This window comes from Wyeomyia smithii, chromosome 2, assembly GCF_029784165.1.
Source record: "Wyeomyia smithii strain HCP4-BCI-WySm-NY-G18 chromosome 2, ASM2978416v1, whole genome shotgun sequence".
NCBI classification, from domain to species: domain Eukaryota; kingdom Metazoa; phylum Arthropoda; class Insecta; order Diptera; family Culicidae; genus Wyeomyia; species Wyeomyia smithii.
The window spans coordinates 1770293-1784285 of record NC_073695.1 but is presented as its reverse complement, the minus strand read 5'-3'; the positions used below and the strand labels follow the sequence as shown (position 1 = coordinate 1784285).

General features: G+C 36.6%; 1 protein-coding gene across 1 annotated transcript in view; it reads right to left on the bottom strand.

The window, feature by feature from the left end:
* The window catches only part of LOC129724981 (uncharacterized), a 176101-nt gene that overhangs the window by 109043 nt on the left and 53065 nt on the right, over positions 1 to 13993 (bottom strand). Inside the window, exons 4-5 of the mRNA XM_055680320.1 lie at positions 9414 to 9541; positions 9159 to 9301 (exon numbers count right to left, since the gene is read on the bottom strand). Of these exons, the coding sequence (XP_055536295.1) occupies positions 9159 to 9301; positions 9414 to 9541 (271 nt within the window). The remainder of the gene's footprint in view (positions 1 to 9158; positions 9302 to 9413; positions 9542 to 13993) is intronic.

The window sequence follows — 13993 nt, the reverse complement described above, 5'->3', positions numbered from 1 at the left end:
CGTGTTGCCAAATAATATACCTTCACACCTTTTTGAGTTTAATAGTAGGTTTTAATTTGATCTCTAAGACGTTTTTATATAAGTTTTTCAAAATACGAGAAACAAAATAGATAGAAGAAAAATATAGTTTCATTCTGAATCAAACACTGTCGTTTTTGTATATAGAATTCATAACGGTGAAAAATCTTTTCATCTTTTCATTCTTTTATTCTTTTCATAACAAGATCATATTAAGATTTATGAATTATAAAGTAACTCTAAATCGGATTTTTTTTTAAGATAGAAAATACTTTTTTTACAAAGTTGCTTGAAATTAACGGATTAGCAACATTGTAGAACAATCTTCAATTCTATCTACAAAAATCAGAACGTTAAATATATAATTTTATAGAAAATTCTCATCAATCTAATTTGTGATAACACAAAAATAACCTTATCGCATTTGTTACACAGAAGAAAGTTTATCTCTAGAATATTACCATCGAGCTCCAAATTTCCCCCTAGAATCGTTTCCTAGAACGCTGTCGACTGGTTAACCTAGCGTCTCCACCGATTCACCAGTGAAAGGAGACGCACGGCTAACGTTATCGTTGGAGTAGGTGCGAGCTTTTGACGCGATTTCGAAATGGCTAGGGGTACCAAAATTCACAGACATAATTAAATAGCTATAATGTTTAATTTTTTCCCGTTTGAGCCTTTGAACCGCACCTTTAGTTTTCGTCTTGTGATTTAGTAAAAAAGCTTTAAATCGATTATTTTGAAAGATAGACAAAAAGCTTTTTCAAAAAAAAAAGTCGCACAAAACTGACGAGGCTGCAACATTGTAGAATATGGATTTTATCGAAAATTTGGATCACCCTAATTTGTGATTCCAGGAAAATGTGTGCTCCATGATGTATTGCACAATTATGTAGAAACTTTGGTTAACCTAGCGTCTCCACCAATTCAACAGTGAAAGCAGGCGCACGGCTAACGTTTTCGTAGAAGTGGGTGGGAGCCAAAAATTCCAGAAAGATGACACGTCACGGTAATATGCATAGCGTTGTGTCTCATACTGTTGTTCGTGCAAATTATTTGTCTAAACCTTTGCTTAACTGTTCCATGAATCTCAGTTAAGTGAATCTTAAAAGCGCGTAATCAACCAGAGTAAGTGAATACCTGATTTTATATTTATTGCAAGGAGCTAAGGCTGTGCGAGATTTCGAATGATTTCGTATAATTTCGCAAAACTCGAAATTTCCCGAAATTTCGCGAAATTTCGGTTTCGCGAAATTGCCGAAAAATTTCGTTGAATTTCGCTAAATTCCACCTAAAATTTCGCGAAATTAATCTTCCAATTTCGACGATTACGAAATTTCGCGAAGTTTCGGACCAAATTTCCGATGCAGATTATTACATTATTTTGGTTTGTGCTCATTGCGACTATAAATTAAATTGAATATATCTCAACAGATATCTGGTATACTAAGTCAGACATAGTAGAATAAACTCTCAGCCGGTAATTTTTGTTTCTAAAGACAAAACCGTAACATCATGCGGGAGGTATTTTTTATTCACGCAGAGCATAAAATTCATGTCATCACTGAAGTCATATTCGAGGAATATGAAGCCGTCCAAATGCGCTACAAGGTATCTAGTAATTTGTTTGTAGGAATAAATTTTACGCATCTTTTACGTACATCAAAATGTGGTTATATTTGCAGCGCACAAGATTAAAGAGGTCACTTTTCGTTTAGGAGGGCATAGCAATTTCTGTCAAAACTAAAACTCTGAAGCTCTATCTTACAGGCCAAATGTTCTATGCTACTCGACTTGTAAAAATTTTTAAGCGCTTTTTCGGATTTCTCTGTGTTAGAGGACTCCTCTTCGCACACCGTAGTGTATTTAAATGTGTTTTTTCAAATAGTTCATTGCTATCACTAGGCTGACCAGATATCATGCCTTATAGTGTGCAGACAGAGTGATCGATGTGTCAAGCAGAAAAAGTTGTAATTGCCTGAGTTTTTAGTATTGTTTCAAAACACTCTGACTTCAAAGTCAGCATAGGTTTCAAAATTGCCAGGTACCTTATCAAAAATGTTTTAAACGTGTAACCAAAAAAGTATACTTTATTAATGAATGAATAAAAAGTACATGGTTCGCTCTCGTTGAACACATAACTGAGAAATGTTACTCTCGTTTTAGGGGGCACAAAATTTTACAATGTCAAAAACAAGTTCAGATTATAGCATAAAAGTGATTCTGACTTTGCACTTGACGAATATACAAGGTAGAAGAAAAGAAAGGATAGAAAGAACGAGAAATAAGAGAACGAGGATGATTACGAACAACTTAGTTGAGTAAAGAGAAAATTATTTGTTTGTTGCATTACAACATTCCATTCTAACTGTTGATTGGTTGAAAGAAAAATAATTTTTGGTTTGTTTCAAAGGGGCCGTTCCCAAACCACGTAGCCATATATAGGGAGACGGGGGGAGGGGGGGGGTTATCAAAAGACCACGAAATATCACGCGGGGGGTGTGGAGGTTAACGAATAGACCACGTAGTCTTTTTTCTGACATATAATTTATTATTGCCACTCAGTCAAGACGAACAACAATAAACAAAATCGCACGCTAGCCTGGGGGCTAATGCGGTCTCGATCAACTAGATTAGTTGAGAGAATTCGTTATCGATATTGTTTTCGGCACATTTTGCATGTTGTAGGATAAGTACAACGATACACCGTGCCCCAGTGCTGAGTCGAATATATTTCTAGCTCGAAAAGTTCCTCGACCTGATCGGGAATCGAACCCGATATCACAACCGTGTGGGAGAGCTAGCCGACTGACATCGCTAACCACAGAACCACGGGGACCACATAAGACGAAGCTTTCGCAATATTTTAATTAATAAATTTATTTGACACGACTTAATAATTGATAAGTGTCACGGGAAGTTTGAGAGTTGTCAGCAATTAACTGTAATCAAATTTTTGAAACATATTTCAAATTTATTCGACCGAAAAAAATTTTTTTTTTATTTAAACAGGCTTTGTCTTATATGGCATTTGCTTCTTTAGAATAATAGTTCTATTTTGCAATGCGTCGGGATTTATGACATTTTTCCTGGAACTCAACGACCGGTAAAAAAAAATCAACGTTTTGGTCCTCAAAAAAATATATAAGACCTGGATGTTCGTGAACTGAAGGAAGAAAGAAAGATGTTTATATATTGTTCGACATTCCAAAACTTTGTAATTTATTTAAAAAAACTAAGTTAAGATCAAACTGCTTAAGCAAATTTCATTTATTTTGATACTCAACAACAAATTAAAAATCATTTTGAATATACTCAACAGAATAGCGTATTTTAAATTACTTTCAGGTAAGGAAATTGTTATATTTGTTAAAGACAATGAAATATTAATAAAAATTAAACAACCATTATCTATTTGTTATTTTGGTTTTGATAAAATGATATTACTGAAAATTCTATTTACTACTTGCGCAATAACTAATAATCCGTTTTCTTAAACCTTCATTTTTTTTATAAATTTTTCATACTTTATTGTACATGGGTCATTCATGTCAAGTGATCAGGCAAATGCAACGACCCTCTCCGATTCGCTTCAAAATGAATAAAATGACTTGTTTTAGGTCAAAACTGAAAAATCCAGAGTTTTGGGTTAATCGGACAACCCCTCTCCAATTGCGAGGCCCTCCGATTTTGTATTTTTTGACAAAAAATCATTTTCCTTGTTTTGGAAAAACATCATATCTCAGAGGCCGTAAGAGCTACAGACAATATTAGATACCGATTTTAAAGGTTTTTAAATTTACAATCGAATGGCATCATCAGATTTTGCAAACAGTGTTTCCAATATTGATATTTTCACGTTTAAAAACTAAAACTTCGTTTATCTCAAAACAACCCCATTTTTTTTAAATCTGATGTCACCAATGTGTTCAGCGGAAAATTTTACATAATAATCACCTATCCACAAAATGCAATATGCGCCGTTGTGGAGATATTCAACTTTTAAGATAACGAGTTCGTTAAATTCACACAACAAATGTAACCAAATGTTGAAACGCACTCGAAACAAAAGCACTATTTCACATCTCAAGTGTGGGTTTCTCATGGCCTTTTTGATGGTTTATTCCTGTGTTTTCATAACGTGGTTGCCGTCAAAACATACGCAAGTTGATTTGAGCTTTCACGACAGTGAAAAAAATGGTGTGTTCAATAGGTTGGAGTTTAAAAGGTAAGTGTACAGCTGAAAATCACAATCGATCGCACTTAACATCACGAAAATGGATTTTGTTAAAAGTTAGGTGTTCAACGTTTGCAAACTATATGCGGAAGGCACGAAAAACAGTTTGGCCAATATTTTGCAGCTAGACAGAAACAATGCTGCAATCCGCTGAGTTGCCATGGCGGTGCTCGTAAGAAAAATTTAATAATCATTTCGTCATGTTTTCATGACAGGTTTCATGAAAACAATCAGGAAATAGTAGAAGGTCGAAAGACATGCATCCAATATGATGCAGCACTGAGAGCGGAGGTTGTAAGGATTAATTCGCAAGATAGAATGATGGATCAGGAAACAGGTGTAGCAATCGATGAAAATAGTATACCTCAGCACAAGTATTGTTACAAGCATTATAGTTAACAGTCATTATTTCCTTGTTATAGATACTGGTGTGTTGGACCATTTAGCTGAAGAATTGGAAACTCCGCATGAGCGGAGTAAAAGGATTTTTCACACTATATTCTTTACAACATGAAAATGTTGGAAATGAAGTGATTAGCTCACTTCTGCGATGTCATTATTGTTTTGTTTTATTTGAAATCGTTTTGAACCTGTTTTAATCGTTTACTTGTATAGTAAAGACACAGCTGGTTTGCCTTAACATGGTTTTGCAATCTCTTGGTCAATCACCCGTTAGTGAGTCGAAGGTCAAACGATCGAATAAATACAGTAGAGAAAAACTGCTAAAGGCATCAAAACCTTAGAAAAAATCTTTTGAGGCTGTTTCTAGTCAGCAAAATGAAGGTCTAGAAAGTGCTGGAGAGGAAATGGTTCGGCAACTCAAAGAAAAATTTCAAATTTCTGATAAAACGAGCAATAAAATCCACCAGTTGTCAGTGCTGCCAGGTTAGATTCAATTAAATCTGTTCCAGGGATCCGAGGAATGCATTCGGCGACACCTCAAGCTGACGTTACCATTTTAATGAAGACATTATCAAGCTCTGACCGGGTACCTATTTAAATGTAACGCCAAAAGTTAAACAAAAGACGTCACGTGCTACAAAAATCAAACGTTATTTTCTGACAAACTTGTTAAATAATTATAATTAATGAAACGCACGTTGTACTTTAATGGCTGTTAATTCAGGTACCATCAAGTAGAATATGAGAAACCACTTTTTGTGATTTGAAGCGGTGATTTAGTTTGGGATACGTTTTAATAAGGCTTGTCGCATTTGTAGGCGTATTGTTGAAATTTAACGAACTCGTTATCTTAAAAGTTGAATATCTCCGCAACGGCGCATATTGCATTTTGTGGATAGGTGATTCTTATGTAAAATTTTCCGCTGAACACATTGGTGACATCAGATTTAAAAGAAAATAGGAGGTGTTTTGAGATAAACGAAGTTTTAGTTTTTAAACGTAAAAATATCAATATTGGCAACACTGTTTGCAAAATCTGATGATGCCATTCGATTGTAAATTTAATAACCTTTAAAAAGAGTATCTAATATTGTCTGTAGCTCTTACGGCCTTTGAGATATGATGTTTTTCCAAAACATGGAAAATGACTTTTTATCAAAAAATACAAAATTGGAGGGCCCCGCAATTGGTGGGGGGGTGTCCGATTAACCCAATACTCTGGATTTTTCAATTTCGACCTAGAACAAGTCATTTTAGTCATTTTGAAGCGAATCGGAAAGGGTCGTTGCATTTGCCTGATCACTTGACATGGAAAGACCCACATATATTTGCAGAATAAGATCACAAAACAAAAGACCACGAAAGAACACGGGAGAGTAGGAGGGTATAAAAGGGATCAAAATATGACCACGTAGTTTGGGAATGGTCCCAAATGGATTTTTTTTTTTTTTTGGTGTCGCCGAAACTCACAGGGCATATTTTTTTAGGACAAAATTATTTTCTACAACCTTACCAGAGACACTAGTTACGCCAGTCAAACAAACCGATTTAGCTGAAAAAATAATTTAATCTCCAATTGGGCACTCTGTGGGTAGTTAAAATATTTTTATAATCGAAACAGTTGGTTTGATTGGCATAGTGCCTTTGGCAAAGTTGTAGATAAAAATATTGTCCCTCCAAAAATAAACATGTTGTAAAATTTTTTTTTTTTTGAAAAAATTTAACTTTTTTTTATTGAAGACATCGCTTCGGTATTTTTTTTGTAATTTTTATACAAAAAACATAAGATTTTTGAAAATAAGCTTTTTTGTATTAATTTTAATGTTTCTTTTACATTAAAAAAATGAAATTTTTGATTTTTTTTTATCGGAAAGATAAAATTACTATCTAAAACTTTTCTAGAGACGTCACACTGATCAAAAAACTTTTGGCTCTGAAAATATTTATAATCACAATAATCCTCCCAAAATAGCATTTTAAATAGCTTCTCAGCCTATAGAAACGTTTATGCAAAGTTTAAGCCAAATCTAAAATGACAAAAAATATTGAAACTTGGACATTTTTTGTGGAACTGCTCAGTTAAAAAATAATTTTAAGTTATATTAAAAAATGTGCAAACATATTGAAAACTTCAAAGTTTACAGAATAGTTAACTTAAATTTTGTTTTCCTCGAATTGATAAAGATGTCACTTAGTCTAGTCTGACTAAACGGTGTTAAAAAAATTCAATAACACTGGTCGACAAAAGCGAAAAAAAAGTTGCCCTAAAGCTAAAAATGGTTGCCCCCCAAAGGTTTTACAGCTTTATAACCATTCCTGTGAATTTTACAGCTTTTAGAGAATGCAGAAATGCATCAGAAGGCCACCGAGGAATTGCTTATCGGATTCGTCGCTTTTACGTTTGCATAGGGAAAAACTCTTTGGAAAAGTTATCTTTGCTAGGGACACCAAAACTCACAGGAATGGTTGAAATTCTACCTACCATCTTTCATCTTTTCCAGTGCGAGCTCTAGGACAAAACTTGGATTTTGAATGATGAAAGTGCTATGAAAGGAGGATTACTATTTTAAACATAGTTGCATTCAAACCAAAAGAATCAGTTCAGAAGCTTATTAAATTATTATTTACAAAGACATTTCGAGTTTGACCTTTATATCATTTGTATCTATCGCGTTACTATTACCTGCAATATAATCTGTATAAATGAATGCATCAAGATTTCAGTTTTTAACATTTTTGATTTTCTCGTCATTGTCGGTTTATCGATATCTGAATATCTACGTTACTCTTCGTCGACCAGGTAAGCACCTTGCGATCAGCTACTGAAGGGTACTTCGTTAGCGTACCCTCCAACGTTTCAAATCATTGTAATGCTATGTTTCAGAATCATTTATTTTATTTTTCGAAATTTCGCGAAATTTCGCGAAATTTAGAGACCAATTTCGTTTCGTCTCGAGAACTCGAAATCCACCTTGATTTCGTTTCGACTAATTTGGCGAAACCGAAATTAAGGGTTGATTTCGTTTCGTTTCGTTTCGACACCAGAAAAGCCAGTTTCGCACACCCCTACAAGGAGCCCATTAACTTTCCATGAAATTGCGTCCTGAACTAGAATAAAGTACTAATGTGTGCTAGTTTCCGGTGTCAAGCCATAGGCTAAAATCCCAGCTTAATATACTTTCGCATTCATTTTCACTCTAAACAACACAACACAATTCAAATACTGTAAAATTAATCAAACACGATGCGGCTTCAAGAGAAATGAACACCAGCAAAAATTATTATCCTGAAATTTAAATAGATGCTGTTTTTGTGAAAAAGATTAAACCGTCGTGGGTTACCCTGAAATGGTAAGCTGGTGCAGTGTACTTCCCGTTCCCCACTTTCCAGCTTAAAATCGGTTTTAGCTTTGTACTTCCAACGAAAAGGGAACAAACCCTGTTGTTTGCCCGCAGTCTAGGTCGGGAATTGTTTGGAAGGGCACACACTGATGCAACTAGAGATTAGTGTTTTAAAGTTCGTCCTCCAGATTCAGAAGGGTAGAATACAATCGGTTCGTCTGTCATATTGGCCAGATTACAGTATAAATCATACGCTTTAATAGAATTAAGTTGTAGAAAGAGATTCAGTTTGCTCGTTTTTCTTTCCTCTCAGATGTTACCGGGTTCCCTTAAGTGATTGCCTGTTCACTGCTCTATGCTATAGTCCGAATGGATTCTCTTCCACATGAGCTTTTGTTGCTATCACCGTTTGCCAGCAAGATGAGATAGCGATGGTAACAATAGTACAATAAAAATCTCGTTAGTACCGCCCTATGTGTATACATTCGAACGTACTGAGCCTGATTTTTCCTTTTAGCTTTATTTGTTTATATTCACATCAATCGGGGTTTATTTTCCTTAGAAATGAAACGAACATAATTCAGTCAGAGAGAAAGAAAAACTTCTGAACTCTGGTATTAGTTGCTGATATTCATCGAACAAAATTGCGTCAGCATCTAAGTGCAAAGCATATACGCAGGAGAGAAACTTTGCCTAGCAACACTTTTCTTACGGCAGCAGCAGGATGCTGGCAAATCGCTGAACGTCGCCTGCCTAACGAAGGATCAACTTTTGTGGCAAGAAAGTATCAAGAGGCGTACCGGTTGGACGTATAACTTTGCTCCGGCTTCCGATAGCATTTCAACGGTCAAACCTGCGATATTTTCCGGTGATTGGCAAATACAAGACGGCGACAGACTACGCCGCTGCCATCCGCATTGCCACCCTGAGCCGGGGGGCTGTTGAATATTCATCACACATTTCATTAATTTAATTCGTGCCTGAATCGTTGATAATAAATAGTACCGGCACAAATGAACTCCTACACAGAAGATGTAGGTTACTACTACACCTTCAGTGGTAGCAATCTCATTAGCACTGTGAGGCCTAAAGTAATTGAGTTAGGAATTGCGTTGATTTTTTTGGCGTAATTTTGGACATGATAGGCATTTTTTACCCACCGGAATTCGAGAGTAGCTCGTCAACCAAACCCAGGAATCGCCTCCCGGAGCTGCGCCCTTCAAACCCGTCTTCCTAATGATTTCTGCGTCCTTCTTCTCCAGCTCAGTTCGCAGCTTCGGGTTGAAAAATTCCACGTTCGGACCTGCTAATAAAAAGGATGAAATGATAATAATAACAAAAATTAATACGAACGGCGCGAAGGATTGAATTATTCATTTCCGTTGAAAGTTGAAACGGAAACTTAAGGCTCTTACCTTCCTGGTCCGGCACCAAGTTGTCATCGTACAGACCGAGATCCCTTTTGAATCTGATCTCGTGCTGTCCGCTAGATTTGCGTTCATTTTGCACTTGTTGGCCTGCAGCTAGATAAGGCAAAACCGAGCTGGAAGAGAGGAAAAACATTCACATAATTTTTAATGAGATATTAAGAACGGGTTTTTAAAATCATATAAACTTCAACTGGATTGTAGTGCAAATTTTAATTGTTCATGGAGAAGAAGAGTCGTTTATGAAAAGAAAATTGTAACTACCCTTTTAGTTTTCGTGCATTTTTCCGTTTGTTTTTAATACTCACAGGAAATTAAAACTGTGCTGCAAATCCCTGAAAAAACCGGCTTCATTGTGGCGGGTAAACTTTTCTTTCTTACTCTGTGACTAACTGGGGTTACTAATTCCCGAAGCCACGACAACGATTGCAATTTTCGCTTGTCCAGTAGCGAGAGCACGAAGTTGTAGAAAATTGTTGTACTTATTGTTTGTTATTTCTTTTTACCCTTCATCATTAACTTCAAGTTATACTTTTTACACTGGATTTTGTTCTTCATTGTGATTCTCAGCATCAAAGTTTGCTTGCTTACAACTGCAAGTCGGGGATTAATTTTGACATTTTAATGGCTTCACTCTATGGAGACTTGATCAGATCGCAGTGGTTTGTCGAATCATTCATAAGAAAATCGAAGAAATTGCTAATAATTTATATAATCGGGTTTTCGTATCGTAGCATATGAATTATTAGTTTTTTGTTTTGTTTTTAGAAAAAAATCAGAAACATATACAAAATGATAATAAACCAAAGTGTTTCTCACATATTAGCTTAGTTATTTCATGTGCTGGATTGATTTTCTAGGTGTGAAATGTTGCGGATAATGCTTTGAAAGCATTTTAATTGAGCCCGACCATAGAATTTCGATTGAAGTTCAGCCGAAGGCTTAATGCATTGAGATGCATAACGTAACCTAATAGTCGATAGTATAAATTGATGCCAGGTATCAACGGTTAGAGCGAGAGAGCAAACTTATGAGTTTTTATATTGAAAAAGGCTAACAGCAGGGGGAGGCTGGCATCACGGCTAACTATTAATACGTGCCCCGAAAGCTATCCGTTTAATTTATTAATTTATAAGTGAATTAAGTGGCCAAACTTGTTAAAAAGTGTCAAGTTGTGATCTGTGATGCTTTGTCTAGGTGAGAAAAGTGAAGGTTTTGTGAAAAACACAGTGTTCCTTGCGTGAAAGTGATAATTTTTCCTCGGATTGCAATTGAAAATTGTAAGGCCAGCTAAGTTGCGTGAGTGTGAGTGCCTACTTTGTGCGTCGCGCTAACTAGCGGTTCGTTATTAACATGCGAAAATGGAATGCATGACGGTGTGAGCGAAGAGAACGATAATATCTGGAGAGAGAGCGAAGAGAGTAGTGTTGCGCTGTGCTTGTCGGCTTTAGTTTCGCTGGCATAGGCATAACCAAAATAAAACAGATGAGTATAAGTTTTTGTATCAAATATTTTAAGAATGCATAGGCTCTGTGTGTAGTGGTTTTTAGCGGGTTTTGGACTTTTACAGAAGTGTAAATGTGTCATCTGTTGGGTGCACAAAGTGTGGTAGCTTTTCGGTTGCGGGTAGCGTTTTTTTTTATATTTACAAACCAGATTGTGCGATGCACTTTCACAGGTCAAAATTGACAGTTTTACAATATAGTTTCAAAATTTATCATTCGAGCATGACAATGCGGCATGCGATTGATGCATCGTCTACAATTGTGGGTCCTGGCAGGGCGGTGACATTTTATTCAGTTCTATGTTCTTGTTTTATGATTTTCCTAGCTTTTGGACAAATGTTGATGTACATAAGTAACTTTTATTTGATTATGTTGAAATCGTTTTGGGCGTGAAAATAGTTCACGACAACTGAACTTTGATTGCAATTATTTTGGCATTTTAATAATAAACTTGGAACTCTGTTTTGTTTAATATGCTTATTTGCATTTTTTTGAGTTTTTGGGCTATGAATGCATGGAACTTTGTCAGTTTTCATACTCAGTAGGTCTTTGGTGCGTAACGTCGTGTCGCGTATGCGTCGGTAGGAGAAAATGGAGCGGTCGTGCATTATGCCCCGGTGAAACGCATCATCGGCCCGGGTGAGTTTTGTTTATCCAAGGGTTTCCGGAGTGTAGGTGGCACGCTATTGTTTGCTTCGGGGAGGTCAGCTCAGTTTCGCGCACGTTATTTTGACAGCGCTCAGTGTAACTATCTTAATACAGCGGTTTCGGAGTTCAATGACCATTACATCGTATAATGCTCGGGTATGCCTTGTGGGTTTTTTTTTACTCGCTCTAACGGTTCTTTGAGCTGGTACCAGTAGTTTGCGTTCGGCGTGCGGTGCGTTTAACGAAATTCATTCGTTTCGAGGTAAATTTTAATAGTGAAACGCGAAGTTTGGTGTGATACAGACTGTTAACGATTGGTTGCCGGTGATACCTAGAAACTTCGATTCTCCTATATGCCGATACAGCGATCGTGATGCGGTTCTATTTATATCGTCTTCTGATGGCCGGTTGCGCAGAGACCGAGAAATATCCATATCGGGCGCGAATTTGTGAAGAAAAGATCGCACCATCAACTTCGTTGGATCCAGATCAATTCCTTTCCACTAACACTGATACCTTCCTTTGATACTTGTGGATGATGCAGAGGATTCCTCGGTCTCTAGTTGCAACAAGTATTAAACTAACACTCCCGATATCCCTTCCTCTATTGATCTGCATTGGGCGTGGCCAGCTGCGTTATTGACCAGTGAAAAGAAAAATCACCAGGAATTGTACACTGAAAATGGCTTGCTACTCCTAGGCACCATTTTGACGGTTCTTTGTGCAATTTTAGCTGATTCTGGTCAATCGCGGGCAACACACGGGTGATCAAATATGCTATGCTATGAAAAAGGCTAACAGCAGAAATTCAAAACGACCATGCCACTATCCAACCAACCAATTCACTAGCAACTGCTTTTCTCCCATCCAGTTTACATTACGAGCTAGCTAAGCATACTTCGTCCTGCATTTTAAAAGCTACTGAATTTTATCCCTTGGATGAGTTTTGTGTTGAAAGATGAGATCTTAACTTTAAGACAGTTTCGATATACGCTAGCTAGGCAACACAAGACTCATGTTGTATCGAAAACTTTGCCTTTCAGTAAAAGTTTTTTTTCTGTTCAATGAAAATATACGTTCACACTCCAACGTTAGGCAACAGACGTCTATTGTGAGGCGAAAAGTCGCAGGTGCTTATCGCTCTTGCTCTGCCCCAGCATCCCGAGCAGTGTTAAATGTCAACAGAATGCTCGGATGTAAATTGAAGTTTAATGGGTAGCTTCGGCATCATTTTAAATTTTAATCAACAGTTTTAAAAACGTCTACTGCTCGGGAAGTTTTCTACCTAAGTTTTGGATATTAACGAGAAGCGGGTACATGTAATAATAAAAGATGCACATGCGACATGTACATGATATACTAACATCGGAAAACTGCTAAGCTAAAATCTACCTCAAACTGGAGCTTCTAGTGAAGTTTTCAAATGCGCTGTAGATTACCTGTTACAGCGATATATAAATATCAACCTTAATTCCCAATCCGCTTTGCGACGGTTCATTTTCCCCGCCGCTCAGATCAAAGGTGTGCATTTTTGCTTCTCGAAGAAGTTATTTTCATTCGCATAGCGTAAACGCAGACACGTAGACACTGCTTGCGAACAAATTATGCTGTGCGTCGTAAAGTTTTAATGCCTTCATTGTGCTTCCTGGAACTCCTTCGGTTTCCACGATGCATGGCACAACCGCGGGGAATAAGTTTTCCGAAATTTTGAAGCGGCATCTGGCTAACACGTCAGTCACCGGCAGGAAAAGTCGTAAACGAAAAAGAGACACGAAATGAAAAACGCGCGCGGCGTTGACAGGTTACGTTACGGGGTGCCGCACGTTGTTTCGCAGTCCTTGAGGGGAGGTTGTGATTTGATTAGTTTGAAGTTGTTACCTTGTAATTTGGGGGTTTATGCTGTACATGTGGGGAATTTTACGCCACTTGCCCGCTTGCTTACTTGAGCATCCTCTCAGATTTAAGCAAGCATACTTGAAATCTCGAAGAGTCTAAAGTAGATTTTTTTTTAACTTTTTTACGACATTCCCAATTTCAAAACTGTGAATTTACATAAGATTTTTAAAAAATAAACTGTGAAAAAATATTACGTTTCACAAATTTTTACACTGATGAAAATTTGCTTCACATCTTTAAAAAAATCCAAACTTTCCTGATTTTTCTTGAGAAAAAAGGTATCTATCTTCAATAATCTGTACCTAATTACAACTATTGCAATGTTTGAGGTATTACTCCGATTTATTTCTACGAGAACCAGTCGTTCCGTATCCTATGTTCTAAACACATATTTTAAATGAAATATTTAAGGTTACACAATGAATTTAAAAGCCCTATATTTAAATAAAATAGTCACTTAAGTTTCTATTATTTTACTCCGACTTCATTACTAGCCTTGGAAGCTGCTGTAAGAACGAG